The 18,547-nt window shown below is 30.0% G+C and overlaps 1 protein-coding gene across 1 annotated transcript in view; it reads right to left on the reverse strand.

Moving 5' to 3' along the window:
* LOC107438514 (sperm-specific sodium:proton exchanger) overlaps positions 1-18,547 on the reverse strand; it is an 86,619-nt gene that overhangs the window by 7,722 nt on the left and 60,350 nt on the right. The window contains exons 15-19 of the mRNA XM_071181066.1: positions 13,729-13,893; positions 13,514-13,639; positions 9,330-9,428; positions 4,823-5,002; positions 2,977-3,105 (exon numbers count right to left, since the gene is read on the reverse strand). Of these exons, the coding sequence (XP_071037167.1) occupies positions 2,977-3,105; positions 4,823-5,002; positions 9,330-9,428; positions 13,514-13,639; positions 13,729-13,893 (699 nt within the window). The remainder of the gene's footprint in view (positions 1-2,976; positions 3,106-4,822; positions 5,003-9,329; positions 9,429-13,513; positions 13,640-13,728; positions 13,894-18,547) is intronic.

An 18,547-nucleotide genomic window follows, 5' to 3' on the forward strand; every position in this document is an offset into this window, starting at 1 on the left:
TTTCAAAAAAGTTAAATGAAATAAGCAATATTAAATCATATATAGAGTTAAGTCCTCAGGCAATGCATATTTTAGAGTTTTTGTCGTAGAATAAATTAAATTGGTCCCACATCATACGATTTCTGAAATAAATGTATAAATAAGAAGCTGAAAGCATTTTTAAAATCTGATAAATAATTAATTTAAAACTTAGAAAGGTGAAGCACATTCATATTAAGCGACAGGTGGAAATAAAACAGCGCTCTCATGAATTTCAATTCATTGAAATAACTAAGAAAAAAGAAGCAACTGATGCTTATAAATTTCAGATTTTAAATTAGTTTCAAATTAATTCTAAATTGTAGATTTATGTTCTGGATCTTTAGTCCATAAAATTGTTTCTGAATATCTCGAGGCGAGGACTATTAATTTCTTTCAAAAATAGTTCCAAAATATGAGTCAAATAGTGCGTCAATTTGAGAATGCATAAAATTCCAGCAAATGTTGAGTTCGTTAAAAAAGTGAATTTTATTTAAATTTTATCAATAACTCTTTTTTTTTTTAAAAAAAAGCTTCAGTTTTATTTTGTTAGTTTATAAATTTATAAGAAAATTTGGCTTATTTAATTTTTTTTAAACTTTCGTTTGGAACGTTTTTTTGCAGGCTATTTCCTCGCATGAATTAGAACCTTTTAGCGAATAATATGCCATTTTACCATACACATACCTCGCGCGTGTTCGTAACATATTAATAACAGATTAAGTAGACCCTAGTTCTGAAAATGGCACACAATTTCATCATGAAGAAAAGTAATTTTTTTTGTTGAAAATTATTAGCATTTGCAATGCAATTTTTGAATATTTGAAAAGTTACTGGCTATTTGATTTCACTTGATGCAGAACTTACGAAAACCATATCTACTACCCAATTTTTTTATATTTTTAAGTTTTTCAGCTTTTACGCGTTGACGCAGATCGGTGTTCCTTTTACATACATATATATATATATNGAAAATATTGCAGACCATTTATTGTGTTTAGTAAAAAATATATATATATATATATATATATTTTGATGCTCTAATTACAATCAAAAATATATTTTGGCATTTTTTAATTATAAAAAAAATCAGTCTAATAGTTTCTAAGGAATGTGTTAGATTATCGGAATTATATTTGTATTTTTATATTAAAATATAAATCCAAACAATAAAATATTTCGAATAATTATTTTTTTATTCATTTTCAAAAATTTATCAATAATTTATTTTATAAATTAAAGAAATTTCAATGATGAATAACTGTTTCCCTTAGATCTAAATAACTGCAAAAAACTACAAATTTGAAAAATTATTGTTTGGAGCCGTATGTCTAAGATTTCACTTTCAAAGCAGGAAAAAAAGCACCGATTTTTTCCCCCTGTATTTCATAACCACTAATTATTAAAATGCGAAATATAATATTTTTAATTTATTTTGACCTAAACTAACACAGAATAATAAAGTATGAAAATATGTTTGATGAAAATGCTGTGTCAAATAGTTAAAAAGCTTTAAAATATTAAACTCCAATTCGTTTCATTATTCAGCTTTCAAAATTTAGTGAAGCTTTATTGATCTCGTATGGTTGAATAACCATACAAGTAATAAATTATTTTCGAACCATTTTTATTTGTATGGGTTAATTAACTTTGAGTCTATCACTTAGACTGTCACATTGTTCTCGTAAAAAATTAAAGTCATATTTATATTAAGGGTTTAACGGATTGTCCTGCCAACGCAATTTTGTCAAGTTTCTAAAACCACATGATTTATTGCTTTAAATTTGTCAACCGTTTTAAGTTATTTTGGGACGCAGTGTTATTAGTGGGAGGGAAAAAAAACGTGAAAAATCACTTTAACTGTAAATATTGAAACTTTTAAAAATGATTGAATACTTCTTGATACTTTTTTACAAAATAAGTTTTAAATGAATTATTCATTCGGGATATTATTTGAAATATGCATTCAATTCTTTGAAATTTTTCCATAAAAGATTACAAACATCTGTAATCTTTTATGGAAAAATTGGTTTTTATTTATTAGGAATTGCTGAATTATTTTTAAAAACGCTGACGTACATTATTATAGTTGGATAGTTTTATATTAAGTAATTATGAGAAAATAATATGTAAATAATTAAAGTAAGAAATTTGCAATAGAAAGGCTTGGGAATAATATGATATGATTATTAGCGATATTTTTAAATTGTTCAAAAGAGTGTTTTCATATGAAAACCACGTGGTTTTCATATATGCAATAAGGATGTTTAAAATGACACTTTTAGAAAAATATGACTTTTTATTTTGGCCAACCAATTATGAAGTTTATTGTAATTTTTATAGCTATTTACACTAGGGAAAATGTTTTGTTTTGTTTTTTCTTGTATGGGATTTTTTTAAAACAGATCTTAGATATTTTTAAATCGCTGACTACAAGTCTGCAATCGGCTTCTATCACCAAGCTACAGTTTTGTTTTTTAAATGTCATTTTTAGTCTATTTTCTTTCGAAATGTACAAGCTTAAAAACATCATGTCTAACTGGAGCTCGCATAAATGTTTTGACAAACTTTTTGTGTCCATCATCAGGATTAAATGTTCTTAGGATCTTATGCCCGAAAGTGTCATACGCCGCTGGAAGTTGTAAGCATTCATGCGACCCCCTGTCGTATATAACTTCTTTAAACGTGGTCTATCTGTCTGTATCTATCTATCTATTATATATATATATATATAAGTCTAAAAAANATTGAATATGTATATTGTATATGTATATAAACAAATAAAAATAGTTTGCTACTAAGATAAAAAATCAAACATTTCATCACATCAACCAACCACTTTGTTTAGTAAGTATTACGCATTGCCTGTTTAATTTATGAAATAAGAGTACAAAGTTGAAAACTTGAATATAAATTCACCAAAATGTAAGTTTAAAAGTTAAGAAGGAGATAACTTACGGTATAAGTTTCTTCTTGTGATAACACAATGTGAGCAATTTCAAGAGCAGTTGGTTTCCACATAGCAAAAGAGAGATCCCCATATAATTCCTCCATTTTTTGCAAAGTTTCGTAACTAATATTGGCCAACTGAAAAAAATTAAGTCGTGAATATGGATTTGCATAAGACAAAAGCCTTAAAGAAAATAGATTTTTTAAGTTTCCAAAAGAGTGAGTAGCAAATCTACGTAAGTTTTGGATTCTGAGACACTTGAGCAATTAAACGTTGTTAAAGAAAAGGAAAAGAATGTTATTTCATAGCATAACATTGGCAATGTAATCGTAGGTCTTTTTTTAAGGATTTTTAAAACCTAAAGTTTCTTAGGAGAAGTCGCTTTTTTAAAGAAATGTGTGCAAACTATGAATTATTTTATCTTATTATTGAAACTATTGCAAACTATGAATTATTTTATCTTATTTTATCTAATTATTATGAATATTGATTTTAATATATCTCAAATGCTTAAAACTGAAAAATGTTTTAATTATTTCAATATATTTTTCAGATTGTCTTAAGAATCTAGATGGGAATTTTGTATATGTTCTATGGACTACAAAAAAATTAAATCACAAATTCTTACAATACGCAAAAATTCTTAGCAAAAAACTTAAAATTTCCTGAATTAGAGATCGAAAATAATTTATTGTCAAAATGTAAGGAATTATATTGCTCTTCTGATCTCTGATTGATCGCCAAGACACTTTTCCAGCAGATCACCGAAGTCAAGCATCACTGGAANTTCTTAGCAAAAAACTTAAAATTTCCTGAATTAGAGATCGAAAATAATTTATTGTCAAAATGTAAGGAATTATATTGCTCTTCTGATCTTTGATTGATCGTCAAGACACTTTTCCAGCAGATCACCGAAGTCAAGCATCACTGGCTGTGGTCAGTGTGTGGATGGGTGGCCACTTGGATCAGTCTGCGTAGGGACCGAGGGTGTGCGGTATTGGTCCTCGTTAAACTGTTCTACCGTAAAGTGCTCGACTTCGCGTGCAGGTCGTCTGACTACTGAAGCGGGGGTGTCATCCCCTCTGCAGAGGATCAAAATTGTGATGGCATGTCTTCGGATCATCATCAGGGATGTTTCCCAGACCGTCGCCAATAGCCCATTGTGCAACTCTAGTGCGACGTAAATGAACTACAATTAAAATATTGCTCTTCTTAATAGGAATCAGAGTCCTTGGGAGAGAATGAAAATCCTATTTCCTAGGGAATCTTTTCGTTATTTCAATCTTTTGTTAGTTATAGTAGTATAAAGGGTATAGATGCATTCAAAATAAAAGAGGGTGTAGAGAATTTAGTTATTTTTAGTATATTCCAGGTTTTTGATTTTTAATGTTCATATGAAACAGTGGCTATTAACAGTAAAAGTTAAAACTGTTATAAAACAATAATTTAAAAAAATTATATTATTATATTATGTTATAAAATTATATTATAATTTTATTATTTTAAAAATAATTATGTAGTTTCGAAATATGTCATTTTTCTTTTTTTGTTTTTAAAAAGTGAACAGATTAATTTTGAAACCCCGGTGGCAAAAAATAAAAATTTATTGCTAATAAAATTATTAACGCAAATCGCAATATTATGTAGTTTCGAGATATTATAGAAATGATTGCGATAATGTTAGTTTATCAAAAAAAGCTAATACAAAATGGAAATGCAATATATTTCATTTAATTTCAATTGTTTTCTCTAAAATGTAAATTTTTTTTAGCATAAAAGACCTTTTTTCATTTTTCAAAAAAATATTAAATAAAGCTATACCGATAAGTTAAAGTTGAGCATTAAATTCATTACTTGAGCGTCTTTCATGCAAGTAGCTGTAGTAACAGAATCTTTTCTTAGCAAATATCCTAAAATTCCCAAGGAGTCTGGAGGGATAAGGTAAGAGCAAAACGTTCCTGTTTTCAGGAAATAATATAAAGAATCTGTATTTGGTAGACTTGGACCTTTCTCACCTTCATTTTGTCCAGTCACCTATGAGATATGATTTTGAGTCATTTAGTATAAAATATTGCAACATTCAGATAATAAATTAAGAGCAAATCAAGAGTTGCGACGGTGAAATTTTTATGTGGCAGAGATCTGAAAATGAGTCTCATTTCTCTATTGCAAGCGTATAAACTTTATAGATAATGCGTTGCCTTTATTTCTTTACCGCAAGCTTCCGATTGGTGAATTCCATAAATGTATTAAAATGTTCGAATAACAGCTCCCGTAACTATTCTTGACGTTCCTGTTGTTAAAAAAGTGGCTAAGGGCATTCGTCAACTGTTTTTTTTCCAAATACACTTTGATCTTTCTTCTACAACGAAATCACTCCGAGATTATTATTTAGTGAGATCTAAAAAAACTTAACAACATGAACTATTTATTTTGTTTTACAACCGGTGTTAAGCAACTGACCAGATACTGAGTTAACGACTACAAATGTTCATTTCCGTAACCTTGTAATTTTGATACCACCCCAGAAGACGAGGGAACTCCTGTATCAAGATCTGGGACAGACTGGCCTTCGCGAAGGACTTTTTATGGAACCAATTCGCATTTACTTTAACTGCCCCCCCACAGTTAGACCGACTGCTAAGTGATTCTACCGACGATCCATCTACCATATAGAATATTTTATGTCAGCACTGATATCAATGCGAGCCGATAGCAGTTGCATAAATCAGCCACCGCTGAGATTTGAACATAGGTCACCTCATTGAGAAGCGAACGCTTTATCCCCTGAGCTACTGCTACTGCAAAATGAACTAATGCTGTATAGAGATGAATGAATGATGTTATGAGATAAAAATACGATTTTTCTTTGAGAAATTTTAATTTATTCAAAAAGAAACTTGGTGGCTCAAGGGAAAGAGATCTCGCTTCCATATGAGATGCCCCGAATTCGAATCCCAGAGACGGCTGGGCGATAAAAATTCCACACCGACCACAGTGCTGACGTGAAATATGCTCACTTTTCGACGGATTATGACGCCCGGTGGCAGAGCGGTAGCGCTTCGCGCTGTCGTGCCACAGGTCTCTGATTCGATCCTCGGGCCGGGCAAGGTTGACACATCCCTTCAGTGGGTCGATAAATGAGTACCAAGCATGCTTGAGAACTAAACACTGGGGTTCCGCGTTCGGCTGACCACCTGACCAGAACATCTACTCCTGCACCCCAGAGCCCAATGTCAAGAAAACTAAGATGGGCACAGTAGGCCTTGGCCCTCAAGGGCAAGTTCAGTTTAGTTTAGTTTTCGACGGATTATGGGTTAGAGTTCCCTTGCCATCAGGATAACCGAGGGAGGTTTTCGTGGTTTTCTTCTCCATGTAACGCAAATACAGCTCAGCTCCCGCAAAAAGTCCTGCACGAAAGCAAATTTCTCACAATACTTGATCACTAATCTTCTGGATAAAGTTCAAAATTATAAGGATATGAAGTTGAACATTGGTTGTCGTAAACTCATAATTGGATCTGCTGTTCAACGACGTTTATAAAATTGATTCAAAAATGGCTCCTGGAACTTTCTTCTTTTCCAGTATTCTTTATTTTATTCTTCTACTCTAGTTCTTCAACAGTAAAAGGGTAATTGAGGTGCGTGGTTTGAAGCAGTATCAATTTAATATGAGGAGTGAGAGAATTTTCAAATAGAGACATTTGAATTCGAGTAAATGTTATCAGGAAGGTCTTACTGTTCCTTGTTTTGATTGTTTTAAAGACAGCTTTTATTATCCCGAAATAAGACTTAATCATCGAATCATAATCCCGAATCATAATCTCGAAACAAAAACTCAAATGCATTTGAGCTAAGTTGGCAAAATTCACAATTAAAAAAAAATTGGATTTGTTTTAGACCAGATTATTTTGATTTAAATCAGTTTTTTCAAATTTTTTTTTATGCTTAACAGTCAGATTACCTGATAAAATATATTAACAGTACTTAATATTATTTAAAAACAACAATTAAAATATTTGATATTTTTAACTTAAATGTTGTAAAAATTATTATTTAAATGTTACAAACTAATCACTGAATAAAAATCACGGTTACTTTGTTCAAACTAAACATCATAAAATTATAAAGACAAGGGAGGTAACTAATCAGTTAGATATTAAATGAAGTGTAAATTATTTTAGATCAGTATAGATAAAAGAAAAAAAAGTGATTGTCAATTTCTTTGGGCAGAGCAAGTCTTTCTTCAATATTAGTAAACACTAACTACATATTTGATAGATTTTAAAAGCACTTAAAGTATTCAAATAGACACATTTGAATTTGTTAATTGAAATTAGCAAATTGAAATTTGTTGTAATGAAAATATGTTCATAACCTGCAAATCATTTTATATACAGCTAATGGAAAATTATAATGTAACAGTGTAATGGCTTATTAAAAAAATTTGGTATAAATAAATAATTTTTTCAAAAATTCGCAGTTGATTCAAATCAATGGTTGTTTTCTAAAAATCAAAGGATTTAAATCATTATTTGTTTAGATATCATAATCACAAAATCATAGTCTCTAGCTATTAAGAGTCAACAATAAGAAGTATTTAATAGTTTATTTAAATTTTTTTTAAAAGTTGCTGTAATTGCCAATCAACCAAAGCATTTTATTTGAACCCCATGCTTTGGGTAGACATGGTTGCTACTAAATTATTGAAATAATTATGTTCTGAATTATGCGAGCCATAATAAACAAAATTCTACTTTTTAGGAAAAAAAGATGCTTTGTTTGATTTTTTTCAATAATTGCCAATCTCAGTTACTAATAAAATTACGGAAATTATTCCTCTATATAAATTTACATTTTCTGTGAAAAATTTATTTTAAATTTGCTATGGTAAAATCTTCGTATCTAAATACTTCGATTTAATTCATTATAAGCCAAGCGCTTCTAGTACAAAATGTTTATCTTTTTTTATTTTTTGGAAAAAAGGAGTACTGCAGAAAAAGAAGCAGATAAATAAACCAAAATAGCAGAACAGGAATTCAAAGCAAAACTTTTATTGGACATTTAAAAAATGGATTTTGATCAAGATGATTTTAGTTATTAGCCAATTTTGCTAGAAAAAAAAGCATTCGTATCTGTCATCTCTTCTATGCGAGTTTTATTTCTTAAAAATAAAGAAATACAGAAAAACACTTAAAAAAGGTTGAAAAATTATTTTACATTTTATTATTAAAAATAGGTATTTTCTTCATTATTTTTATCTACTTATTTTTTTTTTTGCTAAGCAAAATGTTAAGTTTTGGTTAAAATCTGTTTGCAACGAAAAGAGCTCAAATAAATTAAAAGAAGTAAAAGGTTTGTCTCTTTTACAGTGTTCGATAGATTACTTTGATTCGAAAAGTTTTCGTTTTTATCAAAAAGCTTTTTAAAGAGCCTGAAAAAGGTACAATTTATTTTCATCAAGGTTCGAGTAAATAAAAGGAAACAAATGATCAGTAAATTTTGATAGATTAATCTTTGTTTTTAGCTGTTTGTTGATAAGGGGAACCTAACATGATGTAATTGCTTTAAACTATAAATGTAAACTAAAAACAGACGTTTTAAATATATAAAGAAATCAAACAAAAACAATCACTACATAATTAGTTATTTTGAACAAAATACCTGATACTAAAAGCTCAACGATGCACACTGGTGGTTTCATTTGAACGACACAATAAAGTCGAATGTATGAGATCTAGATCATAGAAACTCAGATCTTCTGACAGCGGAAACTAGCGGCTCAAATTCAAAAAGCAAACAAACAAGCCGATTTAGAATCTTTCAGCGTAGGCGCATAGAAATATACGTAATTATATACGTAATGATACGTAATAATAATCTGAAAATATGCGTATAATACGTCAATATACGTATAATTTCTGCACAGAAACAAAGTTTTCAATTTTAACTAGATTCTACCTTATTCATAGCGGAATTAGTATTTTCGAATTTTTTTTAAAAATAGTTATTTGCTTTAAAATAGCAAAATTATTTAAAAATATTTTTCCAAAATCATCGTATATTTTATATATTTATAATTATATGGATTCATATATATATGCCTCAAAAGTAATTTGTGAGACCTTAGAACCATGGCAGTTCTGTCTACTATATATTGAAAAATTATTTCTTTTCTATATATATTAAAAATATATGTATTTAGATTTAGAGTCAAAGCACAATGCCTTTTCAAAATTAAAGTGATAAAAATTTATTATACACTATTTTTTTCATTTTGTGTACGTAGTTGGGTATTACTGAATTCATATTTTTTGAAATTAGAAAGATAATTGTAATTCGTAAATTTAAATTTTAAATACCTGAACAATACCAGCTGATATCAGATTTACGTCCTTGTGCTTATTTCCAGCGGTTTGGATTGTTTCTCCTGTCACATAAGAACTTACACTGTAATTATTCTGTAATAAAAGAAATCTTTTAATTCTCTTTTCTAGATGATTAGAAGTTTTTATTCACTGTAATTATTGATATATATTCATAATTATTTCCATGTTTCTGTTTACTCACTTTCATGTTTATGACGGTGGAATCTTGCTATTGAAAATTTGAACATTTTCCAGAACCAAGTCAATTTTTTTTTAAATTTCAAAACTGTAGTTCCGTGTTTGATGGCAATGCAAGTTTTAATCAATTTCAAATAGACACATGCAAAATTTATCATCATTTTATCATCGAATCAAATTTTCAACTGAAACATTATCGTCCATCAAATTTCTGACAACTTTCAGGTTAACTAGAGCACTCCAATTTTAAATGAAGCTATTTGCTAGGCGACAATACAAGTTTCTATCGGACAACCAATAGAACCAGAACATGCTGCATTATTATCGACAAAAGGAATTAAAGAATTAAATTCCGAAAGCTTTTCCGATAACCAAATAAACATAAATTTTAACTGCACCTCTGAGCTTGATGACAATGCTGATTTTAATTATTTCCTGACCACTGTTAGCAGAATTTATCGCCATAAAGGAATCATCGTCTTTTTAAATTTTAATCGTTTTCTGATCAGCTAATAGGGTCAAATTTTAATTGATTTTGATATGTGTGACTGCTGATAATTCAAGTTTCATTAGTTTTCTAACTACTACAAACAGGATTTATATCCAGAATTCTGCCACTTCCTTACTGGTTAGAGTGTTTAATTTTTACTTGGAACTCTGCGTCTAATGATAATACAATATTAATTTTTTTGTGAACAATTCAGGAGAAAATTATCGTTCATTCTGTTAGCTAGATTTTATCGTCAAGATTTTATCAATCAAAATTTCGACGTGCTTGATTTCTCAAATATTTCTTGTAGCTCTGTGTTTAATAAAAAATGCAAGTTTTAATCGTTTTTGATCACTTTTGGTAGAATTGATGATCAAGTTACAGAGCATTTTCAGACTTACTAAAGTGCTTAAATCTACATTGTTGCTACGTGTCTGATGGCAAGACAAGTTTTAATATTTTTTTAACTGCTTTACTCAGAATTAATTATCAATCCGAATTTCGAACACTTCCTGAATAGTAAAGTCCTAAATTTTAACTGGAGCTCTACTCTCAAAGACAATACACCTTTAAATCATTTTATGAATACTTCCAGAAAATTTCTATCTAAAGATAGAATTTTTATTCAATCAAAATTTTGACCTATTTCCGACTACCTAAAGTGTTCAACTTCCAACGGACGCTCTGTGTCACATTCACACAAATACAAGTTACGATTGTTTCCTAAACGGTACTAATAAAATTTATATAGATGATTGAAATTTCAACCATTTGTCGACACAAACTAACAGCCACATAATTAAGAAGGTGAAATTAATAAAATTAAATTAAACAATGTGGATTTAAAAACACAAGATTGATTAAAAGACTAAATGCAGCTTAAAAAACTCACAATACTATATTTTTTCCTTCTTTAAGAAAAGTAATCATCATTTTTCTAACCAACTCAATAATCTTAATTTTTAATTGAGTTGCAAATTTCTTTTAACTAGCATAACAACGTTTGAATCGTGGTAGAGTGGTTAAGTCACTGAGCAATTTTGATAGTAGCTTCGGTGTTGGATGAGCGAGCCTAATTTTAGCTTGTCACAGACATAATGACAACTTTGCCATCATCTAGCCGTTGGTCACGGAATTATGGAACTTAAACCCAATCTCCGAATATCCCTATCTCCGAAACGGGCTGTTGTGGTAATGCTTTAATTTAAATCAACTTTCATTTTCCATCTAATCCAAGCATTACCACCATTTGCTAAACCGTAACTAATAATTTCAGTTCCAACATAGTACTTATTTATAATTTTGAGAAGCTAAGGATAACTTCGAATCAAACTTATTATCTTCCGTCTTCTAACTAGGCATAATAAGTCTCGTTGTCTAATAAAACGTTATAGCTTGAAAATTGAATATGATAATATAGGATGATTTATTATAATCCGATACTAATTATGAATTAAAATTAAACCATATTATGGATGGTTGACTTAATGTAAACAATAGCAAGTTTTCTAAAACCAGAAGAAATTTAGAAAATTTCCGGTGTATCTCTCCGCTTATGTTATGCTTACGAGGTGATGCGTGAACAGACTTAATATTCTAGGAAGTTTTATTATTGTGATTTGTGTTTAAATTTACGCGTAAGCGTTTTTTGTAATTAATAAATTCTAACAGGTCGTGACCTTAAAACAAACTTAACAAAATTAATATCAAGGGGTGTGATAGTAGATATACCTCCCCGTGGTGCACCCTGGTAACGTCTTTGACGGCTAAAATATGTACTAATTTCGGCATGCAGCATCACTCTAATCGTGATCATTCGTGTAGTGTTCCATGTAGGCTTAGTGTTCTTCAATTTTCTGAAAAGTTGGGAGAACATTTTAGACCGGGGCATTTCAGACAGACCCCGTGAAAAGGCTGTGGCAGAATTTAGATTTGCGGTGGGTCATGACTGCCTTGCGCATCACCTCCATCGCATTGGTATTTTTACGAGTCCGAATTGCCCACTCTCTAGGAAATTCGAAGTAATGGATAGGAAGCACTTGATGGGATGTTCGGCTGCACACGGAGACTCCGAAGTGAAAAGATATTGGAATGCTAGGCATTTGCTAATGAGTCATTGACTTTTTTCTCTTACCTATTTCATTTGCATAGATTCTTCTTGTTAAGAGTTTGTTAATTACCGCCATTGGAAATGAAATAAAAAATTAATATCGCAGCGTGAAAAAAGTGTAAGGTTAGTTATGTTTTGAGTGTTATCCCTGATTTGGCTACATTTGTGTAAAATAGCAATAGTTATTTTTTGGATAGCATCATAGCAAGCTTGCGGAGTGTTCCGAATTTATTTCTTGTTTGTTTCACTGAAAGTTCGATTGAAAGAACGCGTTATATTGAACACACTGCTAGTGTAATAGTTTTGGATGGTGCGTTTTTCTAAGTTTAGGCGTAAAATTCAGTCGGTAAAAACATACCGAAAATTTTACGTCAAATTTTAATCCCTAGCGTCATCTGCACTTAGCTTTACACAGACAATCATCCATAGCGAGCTGCGATGGCTGGTCGATACGAATTTCGCATCCGGCTTGCACTGACCACAATGCTGGTTTGAAATATCCTCAGTGGCAGACGGATCATGGGTTGAAGTCCCCTTGCCGTCAGGATAACCGTGGGGAGTTCTCGTGGTCTTCCTCTCCATGCAACGCAAATGGGGTTAGTCCCATCAAAAAGTCCTCCACGAAGGCAAATTTCTCCCAATACTTGATCCAGGAGTTCCCTTGTCTTCTGGATTGGGTTTAAAACTACAAGGTTACGGAGTTGAGCATTAGTAGTCGTAAACCCATAAATTGGGTCGGCTGTTCAACGACGGTTATAAAATAAAATCATCCATAGCGCATGTTAATCCTTTTACTCTTAATTTTAAAATACCAAGATTCAACTAAGAAAAATGGTAAAAGTTAGCACATTAAGAGGTAATTCACGATAATATGGTTCAAAGTGCCGAAACTAAGGATCAACGATGAGCAGATTTTTTTGAGTGTAGTGCAACGTCAACAAATGGAACAAATTCTCATACTCAAAAAGCAGTTATCTCTTTACGTGACGGAAAAGAAGAATGAATTTGCCCAAACAAGAAATCCAAAGAATTGGCCAATTTGTATAAAATTTGTTTGACACACTGCTTAAAATTGACAACAGCTTGCAAATCTTTTGCAATCTTACGATATCAAGTTGAACCCTATTATCAAACAAATTAAACTGGATTACGATGCCATGGTTCAATTTTAGAGGAAACACAGTTCAGTTTAACACATTATTAAGATATCATCAATAATTTTGGGTGATATTATGGTTCAATTTTGAACCAAGTGTTCTAAGAATATTTCATAGCAATCTAATGTACTTGGTGTTTAAAATATGATGGCTTCGAATCAGCACAGTTTCACTCAAATTCGTTTGATAATTGAAATGAAAGCAAAAAAGATATTTTACTTACTAAAATCTCTTTCAACATAGCGTCATCCATTATCCAGTGAACATTCTTTAAAATGTGGTTCAGTCCTCCCTTTCCTGGTAAATATCGGGGCGCACAGAGTGTATCTTTAATTTTTAAATCTAAAATCTATTAAAACACAAAAATATATTTTGTTTTGAACAAGTTTTTTTTTTACACAAAAAATTATACTAAAAAGAATTTTTTGAAGAAATTACTTTTTCAAGAAGCTGTGCATGGCTGTCGTCTAAAATATAAATGCTTCTCATTTCTTCTATGATGTTTTTCATATCTCGCAAGACATATACTGTTGCTCTATGAGTTTTCCAAGCATTTACGACATCAAAATATTCTTTCTCCAGATCATCCACGTAGCATAACATCTAAAATGGAGCGTTTGTAAAAAGAGCAGTTTCATGCATAAATATTTGATAATAATAAAAAAAGCATAAGAATTTTTTTAAAATAAGAAATAGATTGCTGTTGTGATACATAATATTCTGACGTACTTAATTTACTTTCACTTTATTTCCACTCTTAAAAAAAAACCTTTAATTTTTATATACCCACAATATTTCAGCATATTTAATTAAATCACTTTTCTCCATTCATGATCTAAAAATCAGTTTAATTTCTTATCTTCTCAATCATCATCCATTGAAATCTATGTTTTCCATTTTGGACTAATAATTTAACTTCGATCTTAGAATCAAAATCTCACCAATTCCACTCATAGACGCAAAAAATATCGCCATTTGGCGTTGTTTAATTTAGACATGTTCAAACGGGAAGGAAAACTCGATAGAACGCTCTTTAAAAAGATACCCTTTTAATATGTATTGAATTAAATGATTTAATTTTTCTTTTGCTACCATTGAGTGATCCAAAAAAATACTGCTACTTTGAGTAATATTTAGAGTGATATACTTATTTGCTCTTCTTTATGAGACAGAAGTAGCAAAAAGTATATCTTATATAATTGCAGCCGTAATTAAATAAAAATTCTTTTATAATTTCTTGTACATTTTTCAACTATATGTAAGGAAAATCCTTAGAAATTAGATTCAATGGCTGTAGCTGCCATTAAAATTCTCTCAATAGGTTTAATCCTAGCACACTTCTGGAAATTCACGGATGGCTACATACAGCAGTTATCAACTGTTGAAATAAAGTTTTATTTGCTATGAACCAACATGAGGAATTATGATACACAGTGTGCAAAAAAAGAACCACGCTGAATAATTTTTGATTTGAATGAAGGATCTTCAAGTTCTAGGACTCTATCTTAAAGGTTCAAGGGAGCGACCTCAAATAAGCTAATTAATTAGTTAGTGGCTGACGATGTTTTAAGTTACAAAATCAGACACAAAAACGTACTTTCTTACACACCTTATTTTCCGATGAATTTAGATTTCTGATCCTTAAAATATAGAGGATAGACGCAATCTGGAAAATATGGTCACAATAGTTTGTACTTCTTAATGTTTGTTTTATTTTTTGCATATTTCATCGCTTAGAGAATTTTTTAGGGGAATTGAAAATTTTTTGCACACAATTATAAAATTAATTTACTCAAAGATAAATGATGACTGAAGCATACAAAAGATAAATGAACCTTGCAAAAGATAACTTTTAATGAATATTTATTTTTTTTTATTATTTTTTTTTCATAATAGTCCAAAAACTTTTGAATTGTAAGGGCAAAAAGGCAAAGTACAAAAAGGCAAAAAGGGCAAAATACAAAATCTGAGCGAAATCGGTCGAATAGTTTCTGAGAAATCGAATTTTAAGGAAGTCGTATTTTAAAAGTTCGGTTTCTCAAAAATTGTTATAAAAGTTTCAAAAGTTTTAAATAGGTAAAGGAATAATATGTACATAACGGTATTTATTATACATAAATCTTTTATAACATTTAAATTATTAGTTAATAATTGATGCGTTCTTATCAATTGTTAAGAAAAATATTTTATCAATACTTCACTTGCTTGAGTTCTATTGCCGAAATACATATGAATCAGAATGTGATCTTTCTAATTAAAACTTATATAACTTTTTAACTATTAACTATATTGATTAGGGTGCGGTTTCATTCAATTCCGCGTAAAACATTGCCCCGGAAACATCGTATCGCTTGCCTACGAGATCAGAGTATATTTTGCCTCCGTTTGCACAAGGTCAATTTTAAGGTCACACCAAATGTATACCGTAAAAGGTGATTTTTGTAAGTACGCATTCATATGTATTCACCGAAATATAGACTTTTGTAATTCATTGTACCACACACATACATTCCAAAAGCAGAATATGATGGTCAAAGTCTAAAAATAGACCGATTTCAAAGATTTTGAATGACTTTTGACCTACGATGCAATGATGCACTGAAAGTATTTATTCCTTAAAAGTTAGTGTGAAAGAATCAGAATATGAAATAATGCTCATTACCGTCATTGACTCATTGCACTAAAAGTATTACAACATGTAAACAGATGTTTTTGTCAAAATTCCTGACGGTCTCCAGAACCCCGAAATTTTTTTCTCCGTAAAAATAAATAAATGAATGAACAAAAACACTTTTTGAAGTTATACTTCTTATGCGACTTCCAACAAGGTTGCGTTAAACGTTTAACGCTACATTTTTATTGGCCGGGAAATCATGTGGTAGGATCCAGTTTTCCCTCATTCATTTCCATATTGTTTTGGTTCTCACTAGCATAAAAATAATAAAAGTCATAAAAGTATTGTTTTTCTATAAATATTTTTTTAGTTTGTTTTGATACACATATAATTTAATAGGGTAGTATTTTTTATTTTCAAATTTAGTGGATAACAATTGTAAAAAATGAGTGAAAACAATCCCACGGACAATGCGACGGATTTAAGGTTATGTCAAGGTACGTCTCTTGTGAATATCAATTGATTGTTAGGTTTTCTCTTCTGAAATTACATTATGACGCATTCACATACATTATTAATACAAATACATTTTCCAGGGCGAGACGATGAGGCAACCACAAGCACTTCCACTGGTTCAAGAGGTCCACGAGGGAAAAATGCACAATATTACCGTGATTACAGAGCACGGAAGCGAGCGGAGCAGGAAAAAGAGTCTTTGAATAGAACTAGTGATCCTTCTACGACTGCTAATTTTTCTACAATTAAAGGTTGTGAAGTTTAACTTCTTCCGCGTGGAGGGACTCCATGCACTATTTTTTTAATAGTTATATATAAAGAACATATCCTGAATATTTCAACAAAACCAATTATTTTATAACGAGCTTTTAAAATTGGAAGTAGCAAACATCTATTTCACTATAAATAAATAAGTAAATACATAATAAATAAATAAATAAGTAAATAAATAAATAAATAAATAAATAAATAAATAAATAAATAAATAACATTAAATAAATGAACAGAAACACTTTTTTGATAGTTTTACCTAAAGAACATATCCTGAATATTTCAACAAAATCAATTATTTTGTAACGAGCTTTTAAAATTGGAAGAAGCAAGCATTTATTTTATTATAAATAAATAAATAAATAAATAATATTAAATAAATAAACAGAAACAATTTTTTGATAGTTTTGCCTAAGGAACTTATCCTGAATATTTCAACAAAATCAATTATTTTATAACGAGCTTTTAAAATTGGAAGAAGCAAGCATTTATATCATTATAAATAAATAAATAATATTAAATAAGTAAACAGAAACACTTTTTTGATAGCTTTACATAAAGAACATATCCTGAATATTTTAACAAAATCAATTATTTTATAACGATCTTTTAAAATTGGAAGAAGCAAACATTTATTTCATTATTTTTTCTGAAATACTTTTCAACTTTAATCCTAAGAAATGTACTAACAAGAATTGCTGGATGTAATTCCTTATGGAAACATTTGTATTTCCCAGCTTCATAAAAACCATTATTTTTATTGCTTTGTGGCAACAATAATAACAAGCTGTTTGAGATAAATTGTTAAAAAAAAGCTCCATTTTAAAGCCCTTTGAAAATAACATTTTCTGAAGTTTTTATTTTTCCCTTGAATAACTTGATTTAGTGTTTTAAAGTGTGCAGAGAAAATACAATTAGCTGTTTGGGACAAATAAATTGTCTGGTTTAAATTTTTTAACGGTTGAATTGTTGTTCTCTATTAAATGGATCTAATTAGTTAAAAGTCAAAGGGAGCTTGAATTAATAGTTATAGTTAGATTAAGGAAAGTTCGAGGAAAAAAAATGAAGTTGCATTTTTGAGGTTTTGCGAAAAATCGGTTTTAAACTGTATAGAAACATGAGGAATATGCAAAATAAATGCAATGCACGAAAATATGGGATATATGATTTAGAAACATTTTAAGAAATGGAATAAAAACATTCTAATACTTGGGTAGTGAACTAATACGTAAAAGTGAATAAGAGAACATTATCAAATCCGACGAATCGTTATTTCAGAAGGCGGTATTAAAAACATCGTTACTAGCTTGCTCGACAAAATTGGAATTTCTGATGGTTTAGAATAAATTTTTCTCATCTTTTTCTAATTTTATCTGACAACCAAACTGGTTTTGATATTTTTAATTTTGTTTTCTTGAACCAGTACAGCGGAAGACGAAACTTTCTAGGATAAAAAAAAACTAACAAAAGCAACACAACAAACAAAGCCACCAGAAAAGTAAAACTTGCAAAACAAAATGTAAAATATAAACAAACAAAGAAAACAAAAAACAAGCTAGCAAACAAACAAAACGAAGCAACCGAGCAAGCAAGCAAACAAATATAAAACCCTTGCTTTTTGTGACTCAGCACTGACTCATTTTTTGCTGTTCATAGAAACTGATCATTACTGTGCTACTAGTCCAAGAAAATTTATTTTCTCAACTAAAAGACTGGCTCATTCTTAATAACTATTTATTTATAAGGGCTAGTCAAAGGGAGATAGGTATACAGAGAAAATGGGCATACGCTCACAATTTCTAATTGACATATTAAGTGGAAACATAGCAGTCGAAAAAAAGAAGATATGCTGCACAT

Source organism: Parasteatoda tepidariorum, chromosome 5 (genome assembly GCF_043381705.1).
Source record: "Parasteatoda tepidariorum isolate YZ-2023 chromosome 5, CAS_Ptep_4.0, whole genome shotgun sequence".
NCBI classification, from domain to species: domain Eukaryota; kingdom Metazoa; phylum Arthropoda; class Arachnida; order Araneae; family Theridiidae; genus Parasteatoda; species Parasteatoda tepidariorum.